The following is a 20,058-nucleotide window of genomic DNA, read 5'->3' on the forward strand; positions in this document are numbered from 1 at the left end:
ACAGATAAATGTCTTGGGTGCATTAATCACTTGTACCTTGAACTTCAACAATTATATTGAACAAATATGTTTAAAATATCTTGCAAAGACTTGGCTGCATAATGTATTTCACCTGCAAACATTGTACATCTATTGCTAGAATGTTGTACTCGTATATGGAAAACTAATTAAATTTTTCCAAATCTAGCATTGTCTGTCCATAAATTTTTGCATAATTTTTCTTACAAAATTGGTAACCCATATGATGGTATAGATTCTTTTTTTTTTTTTTTTTTTTTTATTTATTAGAAATACTCTTATATTGCAAACTCTTCAAGAAAGACATGAAAACATTTGTTTCATTCATAGACTACACAACTCTAAAATAATATGTTCCAAATTATTGCAGAAGGTGAACAGTTATTTTCCTCCTAGATACATAAGATTTAATCAGTTCTTTGAAACTAATTGAGATAGAACTAATTGAGATAGAACTAATTATGCCTTATTTAGTCCAATGCAGATATACTGATATTTTTGACTGCTTACCCTCTGCTTATGAAAAATGCCAGGAAATTCATGTTAAATTCATAACCATAAGAAACTTAGGTTATTTGACTTACGCTACTAGATTAAAGCAATTTTGTATTAATTCTCCATATGCCTTGTATAACAATTACTCAGTCATAAGCACCTCCAAGTAAATGTAACATTTTTTTTTTGCTATTGGCTTTATGTCGCACCGACACAGATATGTCTTATGGCGACGATGGGACAGGAAAGAGCTAGGACTGGGAAGGAAGCAGCCGTGGCCTTAATTAAGGTACAGCCCCAGCATTTGCCTGGTGTGAAATTGGGAAACCACGGAAAACCATCTTCAGGGCTGCCGACAGTGGGGTTCGAACCTACTATCTCCCGAATACTGGATACTGGCCGCACTTAAGCGACTGCAGCTATCGAGCTTGGTGTAACATGTTTTTAGCTGTCAATAAAGAATTAACACATGGGGTGGGGGGAAAAAGCAAGCTAACTGCTGACAGACCTTGAAGGATCATGGAAAAATCACTGCACTAAACTACATATCTCAAGAGAGAAAAAAAAATCTACAAAAAATCTTACAAGGTCTATCACAAGAAATTGCTCCTGAGGAAGTGTATATTGAGAAATGTAAGAATTCTTCATTCTCTTGCTTACAATTCAGTGTAATTACTGCTTTTATCCAATCCAAGAATCTCTCTATTTATGCCACATGCACAATATTTATCCTTACCTTAACTATACATTGTTGCTGCTCACTGGTTAAATGACATACAGTAGTTGGTTATGAATTTCTCTGTACTGGAGGTTTTAGGATCAAATTCTGTTGTTAGTTGGCATTAAGGGCGTTTATATGCTAGAGATTAATGTCGATAGATTTACTAGCATGCTATTTAGAGGCTGATGGTGGAATTATTTCTCACCCTTGTAAGTTACTTTTAATCGATCAGACAAATTAGATTTTTTTTAAAGCAGAGACCTTGGAAAAAAGCCATAAGATTCAATGACATTCATGTTGATGCCTTAAGCCAAAATTTTTTTCATTTATGAAAGACTATTTGGTGATTATTTACACTAAACTGATCAAAGATGATTTGAAAATATACCTGGAGAAATATTATATTCAGTTCTAACAATATATGGATTGTATGCCTACACATTGATATGAATTATGGAAAAACTGAAAAAGTATCTTAATGAATGTGTGTAATTTTCTGTATCTCAACTGTTAAGTCAGTTGAACAAATAACCTAGATGTTTAGCCCCTTAAAACAACAATCGTGAACAGTTGGTGCCAATTCATACTTTAATTTTTTTGGCTATTGGCTTTATGCCGCACAGACACAGATAGGTCTTATAGTGACACTGGGACAGGAAAGGGCTAGGACTGGGAAGGAAGGAGCCTTGGCCTTAAAGTACAGACCCAACATTTGCCTGGTGTGAAAATGGGAAATCATGGAAAACATCTTCAGGTCTGCTGACAGTGGGGTTCGAACCCACTATCACCCGAATACTGGATACTGGCCGCACTTTAGAGACTGCAGCTATTGAGCTTGGTCCGAGTAATACTCTCCTGACTTAAGTTTTCAGGCTGTTGGTAAAATATTTTGCTATTGATAATACAAGAACTACTTAAACAATTAAACTGATATAAAAAATTAAGTTCCCCGAAGGAAACCATAATTTAATTTCATAGATTGTGAATCTTAAAAACATTCATGGCATATCATATTACCTCTCCACTAGGTCTCTTCTTCTGGGAATTGTGATCTTCCTTGATATTATTTTGTAAAGGGTTCTTTATTCTCTCCTGAGGTTTCCTAGAAGTGCTAATAACTGTAGAATCAACACTCCTTTTCATTTTTAGGCCATTGGAGTGTCATTCCTCCACATGGTATTCTACCAGCTATCTAGCCAAACAACCACCTACTCTAGAGATTTTCTTTCTGGAAGTGCAATTTGGCCAAAGAACTGCAGTTTTTGTTAGACAGAAAGTGAACATAATCTAAATTTTCAGTTGGTTTTATGTTCTGTTCAAGAAGCATGGAGCATTCTTCTCCAACTCCACATCTCAAATGCATTTATTTTTTTCTTCAATCTGATGCATTAAAGATGAGATTATCATCGCCATAAGACCTATCTGTGTCGGTGCAACGTAAAGCAAATAACAAAAATGAAAAAAAAAAAAAGATGAGATTAATGCAAACTAGTCTCCTTCACTGCCTATATAAGGGAGCAACTGTGCCAGTTTTGTACCTTATAAGAGTTAATTAGCCCCATTTAGAATCAAATTCCTGTATGGTACCCGGGGATATCTTAGCAGTTCCAGAATATTAAATGCATATTATTAAAAATTTTCTTTTTTTCTCTCCTAATTTTGTCTATTTCTGCTGCTATGACTGGAAGGTTTTCCTGATTCTAAACAATGTTAATATTTTATTTCTGAATTCTTCCCAATTTCCCTTGGACTTGACAATTACCACTTTGATTCAATTCCTTCCCTGTCCATCATGCAAGAATTTTCTAAATTAAGAAAATAATTCTGTATTACATGAATTCTCTCTTTGGAGAGCTTTCAGCTACTTGAGTGGCCATCTTTAGCAATGGACTAACAAGTAACTTACATCAAATGGCAGAAGTTCAAAACTAGAAGCTCTAATCAAGGGCTTTACATGGTTCATTATGCGTATATCTTCCAGAACCTGAAGACAGTCTTGCTTGCTGCAACCTGAGAGGTTCTGCTATATGGACCAGGAAACATTGTTACCATTATGAAAGTATTAAAAGTTGGTTTAATTCTGTAAATTCTTGAGCATTACGAAGATCCATACTTAAGAATGTTCTAGGTGTAGATAATTCTTTTATGAATTATGCCTAAATTGTATGGAAAATACTTCTGAATTTTATTCAAAATAAACATATTGCAAAAACTTTTTGATCTGTATAAATGTCTTTGAAGATGTACGAAGGCATCAAATATCATAAAAGGCAAAATGACTGATATATATTTGTTTGCTTTAAAATTAAATGTTCGGTTAAAAGTTGCATCTGGCAATTGTTCATCAATCAGTCATTTTCCCAATTGTTTTCCATTCTGATAAATTTAAATTTTGTTTGTCAATTGTGCAAAACTACCTCTTTCAATTTGTTCTGGTTGTATTGATTGCACTGTTTTATTTCAGAACCATGGAAGTAAAACTGAGACTGGTTCATCCTTCTTTCCTGAAGTTCACTCTACAATTGCCAAAGTCGCCCATCAAGTAATTAGTTCCTTGTTACGTCTCATGGCTGAACCAGTTGAAAACGAGAGACGCAAATCAAGATCTTCGTATGGTTCATCATATGCAAATCTTCTAGTACCTGACAGCAGCCTTGCTCATTGTAATCTTGGAGGCTCTGCTCCACAGTTGTATGGCTCTCGAGATAAACTGGTGACTGATACCAGTATGACAGAGAGTCCAATACATTTCAATCGAACTTCTTCACATTCTGCAATAGAAGCTGCGGAAATTGACCAGGTAATACTAAAATTCAGTTCTCGGATTTTCTATTTGAATTGAGCACAAGACATCCTTTGCATGGTTAGTGTCTGAAACCCTTGTGGTGCAAGTCTTTTGATATACATTTTAATATCAAAAGGCCTACTCTTATTATAGAGTATTACTTCACATTACACCACCTTTAATTATCTACTGAAAAAGGTTTTGAAAATACATTTCCCTTTCTCACGTAGTTTCATTCTTGTGCCTGTAAAGCATGGCATAAATCTTAAAGGAAATGCCAAAATACAATATACCATTGGACTCTGAAAATATATGAAAGTTATCTCAGTGATCCTACTGCTACTGCATTAAATTAGGGATCTGTAAGTTCCAGATCCATTAGCACTTCTTAAGTGTGTAGATGCAACGGTAACTGAAAGAAGCAAATGTAAAGAAGATAAACTATCTACATTAGAGAGTGTAAAGTTTGACAGAAAAGTGTCTAATATTGATTAGAAAATTTTGCCCCTTACAGGAGCACTTCAGGATAAAAATGGTGGATTTGTAACTGAAAATCAGAAATGAGAAAGGATTAGATTTGAAAGCAAATTACAGTATTTTTGTTGTTTGCGGCAAGGCTGAATCAGGTGTCAATGCTTCGACCTTTACGCATGTGCAAGTTTTCTTTCTACGCCACTTATGTCAGAAGTTTGCTGCTGACACAGTTGGTGGTTATTTGTCATGGTTTCTAGATATAAACAATATCAATTCAAGTCCATTGCAAGTGGAAGCAGTAAATCAAAAATCTTCCCAGAATTGGAACAGAAGAAAGTCTAATTTAGAATGTTGTGAATATAATTTGTGTTAATGTGCCTACTGATAATGAATATGTGTGTTGCTATGACAGAGAAGCGATAAGTAAGGTTAAGGGAAGTCCAGTCTGTATTACAGTACATCATAATTTTGGTATTATTGTCATGAACCTTTATGTTGAAGACTCCACAAGAGCAGTTAAAGAAAAATACAATCTTCATGGGATTACATTGCATGCAGGCAATTTATATATTGTATCAATTCCTGGAATACACTGGGTAGAAGTCCTAGAAAAATTATACCTTCCTGTGCAGTTAGCAAAATAAGACAAATTTCTTGAAAGGGATGGCAATTACAGTGGATTTAAGGAGAGCATGTCTCATTGATGAGTAAGGACCCAAGACATTTTATATTTTTATGATCTTATCTTCCGCAATAACACAGCGTTCAGATTTTTTAAATTTATTGCCATCATCCTACTCGTGGATTTTTGCAACATGTTGGAGAGCAGATCAGCTAATCTTTGTCACCTCTGCAACTTGCAGATGACTGCCCCAGATGGTTTATCAGACTATTTTTCCATGTCATAATTTGTTCTGTATTTTGATTCAGATTTAAGTCACTTTGCAAAGCTCTTTACTAAATGCTATGTGATAAATTGATATTCAGCATTCAGAAATTTTTTGGAAAGAGTTCTTGTATGTCACTGTCATAGTCAAAGAGAAAGAGAAGTATTTACTTCATGGCGAGTAAATGTAGCAATGCTTTACAAGCTGCCTTCTCCATGTCCCCTTATACCATTCCTTTTTGGATCACTTTAAAATCTATATCTTGTTGGTTTTAAAATCAAACTTTCTCAAATTTGTCTCTAAAGACAGAAGAATCATTGCCTGTCCCCTGAAATCAGTAGCCGAATGTCCTTCAAGTAGTCTATTAAATTATGTTTTTGTTGTATAAAACTAACTGGCCCCACGGTGTAGGGGTAGCGTGCCTGCCTCTTCCCCAGAAGCCCTGAGTTAGATTCCTGGCCAGGTCAGGGAATTTTACCTGGATCTGAGGGCTGGTAAGAGGTCCACAATTGAGGAGCTATCTGACAGTGAGATGGCGGCCCCGGTCTAGAGAGGCAAGAATAACGGCTGAGAGGATTAGTCGTGCTGACCACATGACACCTCATAATCTGCAGCCGTTCGGGCTGAGCAGCAGTCGCTTGGTAGGCCATGGCCCTGAGCTGTTGCGCCATGGGGTTTGGTTTGATTTTCATTGTATAAAACTATATACAGTAGTTGGGTGAAGACATTTTTTAATTAAGTAAAATGTAGTTATTTTAATGAAACATTTTAGTGTTGTCCAAAAATTTCAAAGGGTTTTGAAATTGATCCCACTTTTAGTCCTGATGGAAGTGTTCTGGGCCCCCCCAACAGAAAGTTTATTTCACAGTTCTGATTCCCAAAAAACCTTGACCATTCTGGTATTTGGTAGGCGCTATACTATGAACCTAAGGCCTGTGTGTAACAGTAATTAGTAAAGCATGACTTGTTACAGGAATGAAATGGCAGTTGCAACATTGCCAAAAAAACACAAAATACTTTGAAAGAAACATTTCCCCTTGTCACTTGATTTTGTACTTTCACTTATCATCAATATCCCACTCCAGTTGCCTGGGTATGGTTAACAGGCCTCCTCCACTCCTTTCTGTTCTTCTACTTTTCCTGCTCCATAACTTCTGCCACATCCAATCCAACTTCTCTAATGTCCCTCCAAATCTGATCCATCCACCTTCTTACCAGGCGAGTTGGCCATGCGGTTAGGGACGCGCAGCTGTTAGCTCGCATCTGGGAGATAGTGGGTTCGAATCCCACTGTAGGCAGCCCTGAAGATGGTTTTCTGTGGTTTCCCATTTTCACACCAGGCAAATGCTGGGGCTGTACCTTAAGGCCACAGCCACTTCTTTCCCATTCCTAGACCTTCCCTCTCCCATCGTCGCCGTAAGACCTATCTCTGTCGGTGCGACGTAAAGCAAATAGCATCCACCTCCTTCTCGGTCTTCCAACTAGTCTCTTTCCCTTAACTTTTCTTTCCAATTCCTTTCTTGCTACCCATTCCTTTTCCATTCTTTTTACATGCCTGAACCATCTTAATCTTGCTTTATGTATCTTCTGTACTAATGGTTCTATATTTAGCTCTTCTCTGATTTTTAATATTTTGAATTCTATCTCTTCTTGTCTTTTTAACTGATGTTCTTAAAAATTCCATTTCTACTGCTTGGATCTTTCTGTCTTGTCTCTTATTAGTTACAGCATTTCTATTCCATATGTTACAATTGGTATGAAATGCTGTTTATATAATGTTAATTTCATTCTCTTGGGTACTTTGTCATCCCATAAAAGCTCTCTGACTTGAACAAATGTTGTATCTTTACTTAGTCTGAATTAATTTCAGGATTCACTTCATTTCTTCCATTAATAATGCTACCCAGATATGTAAACTGTTCTACATTCTCTAACCGTTCTCAGTCTTATGTTCACTTGGCTTCTCTCTTTTTCTTTTCCACAGTGCATGATTACAGTTTTCCTTCTACTAATTACCATTCCAAACTCCTTCATATTTTCATTCCAAATGTCCAGTCTCCTTTGTACTTCCTTTTCTTCCTTTCCCCAAATCACATCGTCTGCAAATGCCAAACCATTCACTTCATCACTACTGATACTCTGTTTTACATGTTTTATGATTTCATCTATCAATATAATAAACAATAATGGCAACAGTGCACTTCCTTGCTTGAGACTTTTTTTTGTATTAAATGTTTGTCACCACTCTGCACTTGTGCACTGCTTTTACTCTCATGATATAACATTTTTATCTTGTTAATTAATTATTTTGATACATTCCTTTTCAGTAGGCGAATCCCATATGTTTTCTCTTAACTGTATCATAAGCTTTTTCCAAATATAAACATACGAAGATGATTTCCTTGTTACTTTCCAGATGTTTATCCATTATCGTTCACACTGTAAATATAGTCTATTGTTGGGCTTTTGTTCTAAAGCCATATTGTTCTTCCTCTGTGTTTCTATTATATCCCTCAGTCTTTTGTCTATGACTCTCCGTTACTTTTAGCCCATGTGGTAATAGGGTTAAACCTCTAAAATTATCACATTTCTTCCCATTTCTTTTTTTGAACAATGGTACAATGCTTCCTTGTTGCCAATCTTCAGGTACCCTTTCATCCTTCCATATGGCATTGAGGGCTCGGTATAGGACCCTGAAGTCCAGTGCTTCCTACTGCCTTAATCATATCAGCATTGCTTTACCTTTGATCATTGCTTTCACTGCCCTTTCAAGTTCAACCATATTATCAGGTTCTCTTCTTTTTTGCCATCTTATTTGCATTTTCTTGACATCCTCATTATGAAGTTTTTCAAAATACTTTGCCATCACCTTCTGAAGACCCTTTTCATCATGGACTATGGATCCATCTTCTCTCTCTGCCTTAAATTTTTCTTGATTTATTCTTTTTGATTTTATTACTCTATATAATAGTTTCTGATTTCCTCGACTATCTTGCTCAATTTTGTTGGTAAACTCTCTCCAACATTTCTCCTTTTCTTCCTTGATAGTCCTTTTACTTGTAGTTTCAATCTTTTGCATCCTGCATGTATGTAACCTTTGTCTTATTCGCATCCCTCTGATAAGTTCTTTTTATTTTCCTTATCCATTTCTTTCTTCACCTTGTTCCTTTTTCTTTTTTCATTTTGTCTGCCCACCACTGTGTGTCTTTTGCCTTAACCTTTGCTTCCACAAATGTCCATCTTAAATTTTCCCACTCTTCTTCTCCACTTTGTATTTCTGTGTTAGGCAACTTCCTTTTTTATCCAATCTTGGAATGCCATTCTTTTATCCTCCTCCTCAAACTCTTCTTCTTCAGTACAATTTTAGGGATTTTTACTTGTTTTAATTTCACAATTAATAAACTATGATCACCTTCCATTATCTTCATATTCATGACTTATCTTCCCCATTCTCGGTCTGTTATTACAGAATCTGAGTGTGTTCCATACTGTCCATCCAACTATATTGGCTAATCTTATGGCTACTCCTCTTCAGTTTGTCTCAATCTTTATTTCTCCGTTAGTCAAAAGTAGGATCTTCTTTGGAGATTATAAAATAATTTTCTGAATCAGGTGGGTCACCCTCATTGCAGTAGTCAATTTTACAGACCATTTAGAATCAAAGTTCACATGGTATACCTGTTTCATTACTGCCATCACTGAAGTCTGGAACTCTCTCTACTGACTATTTCTTCACTTCTGTTTCTTGAAAATCCTGGCTCATGCTTGGTATGGATTCCTTCACAATTTTCTTTCTTTTATAATAAGAGACTGATGGGCAATTTGGATTTCTTTGGTTTCTCCCTTTAAGTACTGCTTTGGGTAGGTAGTTTCTTCAACAGTCCCTGAAATTTAATTTGGTAAAAACTTAATGAGTAGACACAGAGGTTTACTCTAGCGATGTTGTGCATAACTATGCTGGGGCTTCAAACACTGGTCACTCGTCACAAACAACTCAGAGAACAAATAAATTAATTGTTTGTCATTTAAGGGCAATTAATTTTCTATCCAAACTGCTCCGTTGAGCGCCATGACAATGATAAAATAACTGGGAGAGAGCACAGATTTAAAGCTGCATAAGTTTTTCCACTTTCTAGAATATAACATTTGATTGTGATTTCTTGGTTTGTTGTATGCATTGCCATTAATATTAATTTATGTAGAATATTGTTCTTAAAGTATTTATTTAATGATTTAAAGTATTCACATATTTATTCATAAATAAAATGTTATTATGCAAATTATTTGGTGAAAGGTACTAAAAAAGTCATCTCTAATCTCGTGATCAAAATATGGGTGAGTGCTCCTAAACACTATTGTCTGATTGATCAAATCTGAGGCAAACTAGTAGGGGGAGGGAATGGCAATAGTCCTGCTGATGGGTTTTGGCCTATCAAGAAATTGCTGCTCATCCTGAAAGCACCTTCAGATTGAGATTGCGTGAGGTCTTGGTTATTATTCTTGGTTTACTAGCCCAGGACAGCTACCTCACAATCATATATCTCAATTGTTCTTGTGAAGACTGAGTGGACGTTGAACCAGCACTCGGATGCGGTAATTTAAACCAGTTTCTGTAAGGCTGGGCGCACATTGAGGAGCAGTTGGCCACAGAGCAGGAGAGTGTGGGGCTGACAAAACTGCGAAGTGCATATGAGCGAACCATTGCCACGCTGTGTCTCATCTGTTGAAAGAAAGAAAGAAAGAAAGAAAGAGAAATAACTTCTTTTTTTTTTTTTTCAGACTGCAATGTTGGAGCATCCAGTGTAAATGGGATCCTTCAATGACTCCCCCTTTTCTTATTCTTCAAACATTCGTGATTCTTAATTATTTTGATAGTAATCTTAAATTTTCTTGGGCTGGTGACCTCACGATGTTTCACCTTAAGACAATCCCGACAAAAACCACCACCATGGCCAGTTTACAAGACTGAACAACATTTTCATGTTGGTAATGCTCGGCATTGATATGGACTAAGCAACAAAACTCTGTCATCATAGCTGGTACAGTAAAACAGTAGAAGACCTAAATGATTGGAAATTGTATTCTCTTTAATGTTTGTTACATAGTCTTCATTAATAGGATCAGAGAGAGGGACAGGGAGAAAACATTTATTTACAAATGTACTCCTAGATTTTCATCTAGTTGACAAGCTACGTGACACATGCGCACGAAACTGTGTTCTGAACACTGCACAGGGTAGGCAGAAGAGCCTCTCATCATGTGATGATATAATGAATTGCATGGATTACAGAAATCTGCTCTGTGCTCCACTGTGACAGCTGCTTCGCCCGCGTCCCAATGTACACACAGCCTAAGAAGCAGGCTCTCTAACCCTATGCAGTGGGGGGAAAAATGGTTCTTGCTTTATGATCTATCGCATTTGAGAAAATGTCTCTGGCTGTTCAATCAGTAGCAAGGAGTGATGGTGTATCCCCTTTAATGGTATTTATCAATAGACTCATAATGTTTCATTTCTGTTGGTATTGTTGTCCCTGAGATCAGTAAGATTTGAGTTGAAATAATTTACAGTCAGTCTTCCACAGTCAACTTTTTCTCCACACTATTAATGATGAAGAAAAAGAAAAAGTTGCTTCAAATTTTAAAAATTAGTGCAGCTGGTGTAACGAGATCCAGAGAACCGCTAAGTTTCAATGCCCTGTTTTCGACAGCACATACAGATGTTTTCACATAGAGGATGACTGCCTAGTTGTACTTCCTAAAACAATCACCACCACCACAATGCAGCTTAAAGGAACACTCAACAACTAGAAGGTAGTGCAGAAACAAATTTCATCAGGCATCAAAATTAGTGCAGAGCAAACAAAATCTTGGGTAGTGCTAGGGACCGCATGATGTCTAATAAGGACTAGAAAAATCACACTATGGCACAACAGCCCCAAAGGGCTATGGCCTATCAACAGACTGCTGCTCAGTCTGAAGGCCTGCAGATTTAGATGTCGTGTATTCAGTACAACAAATACTCTCGGCCATTGTTCTTGGCATTCTAGACCAGGGCCACGGTACCACTATCAGATAGCTCCTAAACTGTAATCTCGTAGGCAGACAAGCAAACCGTACTGCAAAAAATCATTGCAAACTATTTATGATCCCCAGTATAAGGGCCCCTTGTCTTCTTTAAGGCCTCTTTGTCTTTAAAACTATCCTTAAATTCATTCCTACAGTTGTAATACCTTAGGCCTTAAAAGCTATGATATTACAATATTATTCTTCTCCAATGGGAGAACCAGGGCCGGAACTAGGAGATTTGTCACGGGGGGGGGCAAAGATGATTTTGCTGCCCCCATCCCCCGATCTCCCTCCCTAACCCTCCCCCTACCACTAAAAGATAATACCTCCGTAAGCTATTTTTTTTTAGATGGGGCAGTTGAAATTACACACCATATGTATACTATTAAGTTTTCTTTATGAAGAACACTTATATTCACTTATACATATTAATACATACATTACACTTATATTGAAAAACACTTATACATGATTAATACAAATAATTTGTTTATAGTGTAACTCAATCGTAACTACGCAAACATTTATTATGTATTATACCTCAAAATTGAATTCTTCGAGCCTTCTTAGCTGCAAATGTACTGATGATGTCAAAGTTGATAAGGGATGTTCATTTGTGTTCACTTGATATTATAGTTAGTCTCTCCTGTCCCATTGTACTTCTCATGTAGTTTTGATGGCTCTGAGTTTGCTAAAACTTTGTTCTCCAGATGACACTGTAACTGGCAACGTGAGAAACATTCTCAGTGCAGTAGTAATGTTAGGGTAACCTTCCTCTAGTTTATTTTTATAAATAATACTTAACAGTTTTCATCAACTGATAAAGCGTGGTGCTTGAAACGTTCTATTTCAAATTTGCTGATCTCAACATTGAAGAATTCAGTGTAGATATTTGCCAATTCTTCTGCTTTCATTTTTAGACCTTTTGTTTGCATTTCTTCAATTTGAACCCCATTCAAAAATACAAACTTGCTCTTTATGTTGTCCAAATCCTTAAACCTGTCACAGAGTTCCATAATCATCTTTAATCACCTCTAATATAGCTACTTGGTACACATTCCGAGTACTTTTCGGAACTTCATCGCCACACAGCTCAGACATTTTGTTCAGTTTTTTGGTCTTTTTTCTGAGAACTCAGATGGTAGATAACTCATGCTAGCTAAGAATTTACCCTCAGTAATGGCCTCAGATGGAGCAAACTCTCTGCAAGACTTCAAGAGCGTTAAAAGACCTTGAAGGTTCCGGGCAGCCAAATCTGTTACATTTTTCTTTCCAAAAACTAATTGACATGATTGATCTTTTTGAAGAAAGCATGCAAAAACATGTGAAAACGTTGAAATTTCAAGTTTCCCAATATTTTTCAAAAGGGAGCTGGCCTCACTCTTGCTTTGAAGTGTTAAGAGATCATGGTTTTTAAGATCCTCTAGAGCCTGCACAACTTTACCGTAATGTTTATACACATCTTCGACTGCATCTTGCAGACCATCTTGTATTTCTTTCAGGTTTCAATGTCAGTGGCACATACTTTCGGAGAACTTCCCAGCATGAAGTTGAAGCCGCAAAAAAAAAAAAACATACTGTTCAAAGTTCCGAAAAAATTCTGAGCCTCAATAGTAGCACTCGCTGCATTAGCACCAACTAAATTGAGGGAGTGAGCAGCACATTGGGACAAAATATGCTAGCTCGTTCTCCTGAAGTAGTCTGGACTGAACTCCTTTATACTTCCCGGCCATATTTGCCCCATTGTCGTAGGATTGGCCTCTACAGTTCTCTAAGTTTAGTCCACCTTTGTCTAATTTTTTTTTAGGGTTTCTTAACTGAGACCTTCACCTGTTTTATCACTAACTGGGGAAAAAATCAATAAAACTTGCTTCTACCTCCGATGTATTTGTTTTGACGTAACGAACTACTTGAGTCGTTTGCTCACTGTGGCTGATATCTGGAGTGCAGTCAAATATTAAGGAATAATATTTCACATCCTAAATGTCTTGTATTATCTTTTGCCTTATGTTATTGGCAATAATTTCAAGGAACTCATCTTGTATTTTATGTGTGAAGAACGAGATTTGCCCTTTCTTATGCTGCTCAATATGTTGTAGAAGAGGGACATTGTAATGTGATATAAGTTCTACTGTGTTCAAGAACTTTTCACTGGATGGATCGCTAAAATCACAGTCTTCTTTAGTTCCTCGGAATGGACTCCCTTGCTTTGTTAGGAATAGAATAACATCGATAATGCAGCGCAATACCACCTTCCAGTGAGACTCTTCTTGATGGATCTGGTTTTGGAGTTCTGCATCAATACCTCCCTTTCCTACACAAAATTCTGAAGCTTTCCACGAACAAAAGCAAAGTTTCTTGTTGGATGAATTTTCATGTTCAAGCAATTTTTCACTGAGTTTTCTTCAATGAGTAAGTCCTTTTCCTTTAGCTATGGAAGGCACTTGATTTGATGCCAAGTGTGAAAACAGCCTGCAGGGAACACAATATATAGCTATCTTACTTTCACTATAGCCTAACCATGATTTCTTTACTTTTTCTCCATTTTTGAGAACTTAATAAATCAGTCTTTGGTTAAGTTACCTACTTCTCTGCTGCTATTACTTAAATGGTGGACAATCAGATTTTCAAAGCTCATTTTTGTTATGTAACACCTTTCAGAATCTGAAAATCTCTGTGGCCATGGACCAGGATCCCTAAATCAAAGGAAAACTTGGACGTTTCTTGAAGACCAGTTGTAGGGACTGGACGAGATAATAATTCATCTTCATTCGCTCCACCAGTAGGACTGAGTTTCTTGCAAAGTTCGACATGTTGCATGCCTTCCTCTCCAGCTTCGTCATCTAAAATATTAAAGCCAGGATTAAAATTCAATCAGTAATATGGTATATTACAAAATGAAGTATTAAAAAATTGTCTTAAAGTCCGATAAGGCACAATTAATTTGTCTCTCCTCTCATGTGCCATAATTTAATTATTGAAATAAAAATTAATATTAACTTACCTGATTTTTCTTTTGAGCCTTCATCTTCAAAAATGCTTCTGATGTTGGTGTTTGTGACAGCACATCGCTTTCTTTCTTCCTTCTTTCTTTGGCAAGTTTTCTATACGTGGCTCCACTGAGTCGTTTTCTGCCATCCATAATTTGGAAACTGATAAAAACGCAGCTCAAAGTGTACTAAACAATTCCGTTTTCTGAACGCTGATAAACGGTAACACGAATAACTAACCAACACTCCAAACACTAATAACTAAATACTAAATGCAAATAAAATAAAACAACTGTCGGTTCGTGTCAACACACAGGCAACAGTATATGCAGGCTACATGTGTAGCCGTCGATAACGATGACGACGACGACTGCAGGTGTCTGTTTAGTTTACTGTTTATTGGAAGCAGAGGGGAGCATGGAGAGAAAGGGGGTGAGATAGATGAGACGCTCGGCATCGCATCAGTCAGGCTGTTTTTGAGTCCCCGACCCCACTGCTGAGCGCTCAGGCTACTAATTATTCATTTCAGTAATAGGCATAACAGTTTAAGACTCACTCCAGACCCATGAATTACATTCATTCTAGTGTTGTGTCTTATAATGAAGAAAATAACTTGGTATACAGTGTCAGTGTAATAAAGTTGATGAATTGGGCAACAAAATGAAATAAAATTAAACAATATTAATTGTGGTATTATTATTTTGAAAAATTAAATAATTATTATTTTTAATAAACTTTTCAAATTTTGCCGCCCCCTGAAATCTGCCGCCCGGGGCATGTGCTCCCCCTGCCCCGCCCTAGTTCCGGGCCTGGGGAGAACGCTTTGGAATTGCAAAAAATGTATTTATGCATGACATCTGTTTTGACACTATAGGGCCTATCACTAGATTGTCTAAAGGAAATTTCTATATTGTTACCATTTTAGGTGACTTTTCTAAATTTACAGTATCTTACGACCCTTACACAATATTCTAAAAAAATGTCATTAACCTATAACTATGCATATTTTTCCTATTGTGATTCTGCAATAGTTAGTATCTGACAATGCCAGTGATTTTACATCTAGGCTAAGGCATTCCATGACTTTTCTTCCCTTTGGTATAAAAAAGTTACTACCACTCCTTATCATCCTTGAGCTAATATGGTTGAACAATTTCATTAAAATTTGATGGTTGCTCTTTCAATTTCTCAATATATCACAAATCTTGGGATTTCAAAATACTAGATTAACTGTAGCCTTTAACTCCTCCATTAACGAAGCCACACATTCTCTTGCTCATTTATTCTCAGGTCAGGACCTTAATTCCCCTTGTCATTAAATTGGGATATATCTCCTAATTTTTTGGCATCCTCTTCTCCCTCTTCCAAACTTGACTCGGAAAAGACACTGCAGACTTACCAGCCAATGCCATTAACCTCCTTTTACAGCTCCTGCTGGGTTAGGATATTTATGGTACTTCTCCATCTTTCTCTCTCCTCTTCCATCATTTCATCCGATTACAGGTTTCTTCGTCTAGCACTCCTCTTTATTGAATCGATCCACCTTGTTCTAGGTCTCCCCCTCTTTCTCTCAAACTTCATCTCCACCTGGTTTGTTATTCTTTTCTCCTCCATCCTCTTTACATGTCCAAACCATCTTAGTTTACTCCTGTCTCCTTTCTCACATCGTTGTTTCTCTATCTGACTTCCTTGTCTTTCCTGTCTTACTTCTTCACTGGCTTGACTTCTATTCTCCTCCCTACTTGTCACTCTCCAGCTCTCAGCCACATATGGGTGCATAATACATTTTATACATTATCTCTTTTCTCTTCCTAAATTACTTTGCAAACTCAATCGAACAGAATTACCCAAGTTGTCCATCCCATACAGTATAGCCAAAATCTAAGAAATCTTGGTATAATATTTGATGAACATCTGTCCTGGTCTGCCCAAACTATATCTCCGTGTAGGAAAATATACAGAACGCTACACTGTCTCAGTAAATTCAAATTCATTTTCCCTTTTAAACTAAAGAAAATTCTTGTTGAATCACTCGCATTACCTCATTTTGATTATATCGATATAGTTTACAACAACCTAGGAGTAGACTGGGGAAGGAAATTACAGTGTGCTCAGAATGCTTGTGTAAGATTTATCTGTGGACTTCGTTATGTTGACCATGTCGCACCATCTTACACACGGCTCAGGTGGCTTCGCCTGCAAGAACGATGCACACTTCATACTCTTTGCTTTTTGCATAATATTCTTAAAAGTTCTCAACCAGCCTATCTCCGTTATCGCATCAAGCTCCTCTCCACAGACCATTAAAAAAAAAAAATGCCCGAACCTGCAGCACAGTGTGTTTATCCCTTCCTATAGACAGAACAGCAATCTAAACAAAATCGTTCACTGTTACCGCAGCCAGACAATGGAATCTCTTACCAGTGGACATCAGAAGCATGTCCAGCAGCTCAGCTTTTACACATGCCTGTGTCATAGTACTAGGTAAACATGCATGAATCATCAAATTATGACCTGAAAAAACCTACCGCCTATCCATCATTTCCCTCTTCCTTTCACAGATCTTCTTACTAATCCTTCTCTTCACCTCTTAATTGAAGGCGATATTTCAGTGTACTGTACAAATGTATATATTTTCTAAAATTTCTCTTTAGTAGTTATAGTACTCATTATTCATATATTTTTAATGTACTCTACGTACGATGTGTATTATATAGATGATATGATTTTTAAAGTGCAATTACTTTTGTTAATACTATTACTGTTATTATTGTTATCATATTGTCATCAGTACTATTATTAAGTATTCTAGGTTAAGACGGGTTAATTGTAAGAAAGGGAGTACATCCCTAACTTTGCCAGAATAAATAAATTATTATTATTATTATTATTATTATTATTATTATTATTATTATTATTATTCCTTGGTACTTATTTCAGTTTCATACATTCTGGTAGAATGCATCACCCTATTGCACAGTCTTGCTAATCTCCCTAATCTCCATGTCCAGACCTGTATTCTGCATTAATTCGCTCCCTACATAAAGTATTTGGAACGGTCAACAATTTAAAGGCTTTCACCACCAATTTTCACAATGACTTTCCCTTGTCTTTCTCCTCCTGATATCACCATGGTCTCTCTTTTCTCTGCACTGATTTTCATACCATACTTATCAATTTCCTTGTTCATTGCATCAAGTTGTTCTACTTCTTTGCTGTTTGTTCCCCAGACCACAATATCGTTTGTAAGTAGTGATAACTTCACCTCCCTATTCTCATATGCTTCCTTTGTCTCTCTTACAATTTTATCCATAACCAATAGAAAACAAATGGCATATGGCTTTTAGTGCTGAGAGTGCCCAAGGACAAATTCGGCTCACCAGATGCAGGTCTTTTGATTTGACACCCATAGGCGACCTGCGATGAAAACGAAATTATGAAGACGACACATATGCCCAGGCCCTGTGCCAGCGGAATTAACCAATTGTTAAAATTCCTGACCCTGCCGGGAATTGAACTCGGGACCCCTGTGACTGAAGGCCAGCATGCTAACCATTTAGCCATGGAGCTAGACATCATTAGAAACAAGAGGCAACAGCACACTCCCCTGTCTTGGTCCAGTTTCATTTCTAAATATTCTGTCTTTCCAATGGAGTCTGTATGTTGTGACAGTTTTTGTACATTGCTTCTCCCAGAGAACACTATTGTATGCCTTTGTTACATCTATGTCATGACCAGATAATTTCCATATTCCCAATTCTTTCCCATTAATTGCCTAGTGATGAAGATTGGAGAGCAAGCACAACAGGATCAACAGGGAGATTCCCAGCTATTTTTACTATCTTTGGTAACACTACAACCAAAGCCTAACTTTAAAGTTTACAAGAAGTTCTCCTGGTCCATATATAAATCCTATCAGAACTTTAGTCAACAGTGCCAATTTTGCTCCTCAATGTTTGATTTGCCATAAATGTTACTACTCTACAAAGCAGTGTCAGCGTCTGAGCTGAAGATGTTCCAAAAATGGAATGAAACATCTATTAATATAGACAAGACATTAAGCTAAACATATGTAATAATTCATAGGTTAGCTAATAAATTTAAGTATTTGAAGGTGGAATCTTCTTTCAAACCTAAGTTGAGTCAACCCTAATATTGCATTCTACAATGATAATTATAAATTGTAATAATGAAGATGGCTTGTATTTTATCTTTGGACAAGAACAACTACAAACAACTGTCTTATGGTTTATTGCTGCAAATTGTCATGCTGTGTATTTTTGTGGACATCACAGTTTGCCTACAACAGTTAGTCAGGTCTTAATGGCTCTTTCACCTGAAAATGCAGCAAGGGCAATAGCATTAGTGGAGGATGAGCGCATTATACGCTATATAGCAATGTTATAGGCATGTCATGGTCTAACATTCCCAGAACTATTAAAAGGTATGGAGAGGACAATATCTACACCAGGAGACCCAGTTCTAATCATAGGTGAAGCACTAACAGAGTGCATTGATCACTTGCTCGTAATGCAAGTTCTTCGTGCTCAACACACAACAGCTGTGGAAGGCCAGAAATCGTTTGCAGCAAGTAGGGGGCATGAACATCAGCAAAAGGACAGTAAGGAAGAGGTTGTATGAAGCAGATTTGAAGTCCATGAGGCTCGCCACAGGACCCCTGCTTACACGTGAGCACTGTGCCTCTTGGATACAATTCGCCAATGTCCATCGAACCTGGACTGTGGAGCAGTGGAGCTCAGTGCTGTTTATGGATGGATCCCAATTCTGTTTGAGAGAACCAGATGGAAGGGAGAGTATGCTAAAGGTCTGGGGAACGTTATTCACCCTTTTAACAGAGGCGCCTACAGTCAAAATCCCAGCAAATGCATGTGGGATTTTTAGAAAGGTAAAATCTCATCCCTACAGTTCAGATTCCACATAAAACTGGAGGTCCTGTCGCAGTGATCATGATTTCAATAGCCATGTAAAACTAAAAGCTTGGTTACTCATTTATCTAAAAATATGTTAAATGCTTTCTTATATAACTTTCTGGACATGAGCAAAATATTATTACATCTTCCTATTTTTGCTTTCCTTGCTTGGTAATTTCATAAATACAGGATAGGAACATTAGATACTATTGTGGAGTTGCATTGGTGAACTTCTTTTTCTATGAATGTGTTTCTATGATTTGGATTTGTAAATACACTACCTGAGCTCAAACAATGAAAATTCCTTTCAATTTAAGTTTTGTCATTTGTTGATAAACATTTTGAATGAATATTGTTAGATTCTAGCATACTAGTCCTTGTATTTTTCATCTAAGAAGTGATATTTAATTTATTAATGTATTTGAGTGAACTAATAGCACATTTGTTTTGGTACAGAATTTGCTTCTGCCAAAAATGAAGAGCTTGAGTTTTGACCGCTCCTCTGAAATGGAGTGTGAGGAGACTGTGGAAATTCAGGCCTCTAAGAGCCCTCTATCTGCTGCTCCTTGCAAGGTTCCACAAGACCTAAAAATCTCTTTCAACAAACTAACAGAAAACGTACAACACAGCCTCAGCCTTATTGAATCAATAAAATGTGCATTGTTTTCTTCACAGGTAAGACTTGTACAAC

General features: G+C 36.9%; 1 protein-coding gene across 1 annotated transcript in view; it reads left to right on the plus strand.

The window, feature by feature from the left end:
* Positions 1 to 20,058, plus strand: part of LOC136876881 (uncharacterized) — a 93,315-nt gene that overhangs the window by 68,992 nt on the left and 4,265 nt on the right. The window contains exons 3-4 of the mRNA XM_068228478.1: positions 3,699 to 4,034; positions 19,824 to 20,042. Coding sequence (XP_068084579.1) covers positions 3,699 to 4,034; positions 19,824 to 20,042 — 555 coding nt within the window. The remainder of the gene's footprint in view (positions 1 to 3,698; positions 4,035 to 19,823; positions 20,043 to 20,058) is intronic.

Source organism: Anabrus simplex, chromosome 7, assembly GCF_040414725.1.
Source record: "Anabrus simplex isolate iqAnaSimp1 chromosome 7, ASM4041472v1, whole genome shotgun sequence".
Classification (NCBI taxonomy): Eukaryota; Metazoa; Arthropoda; class Insecta; order Orthoptera; family Tettigoniidae; genus Anabrus; species Anabrus simplex.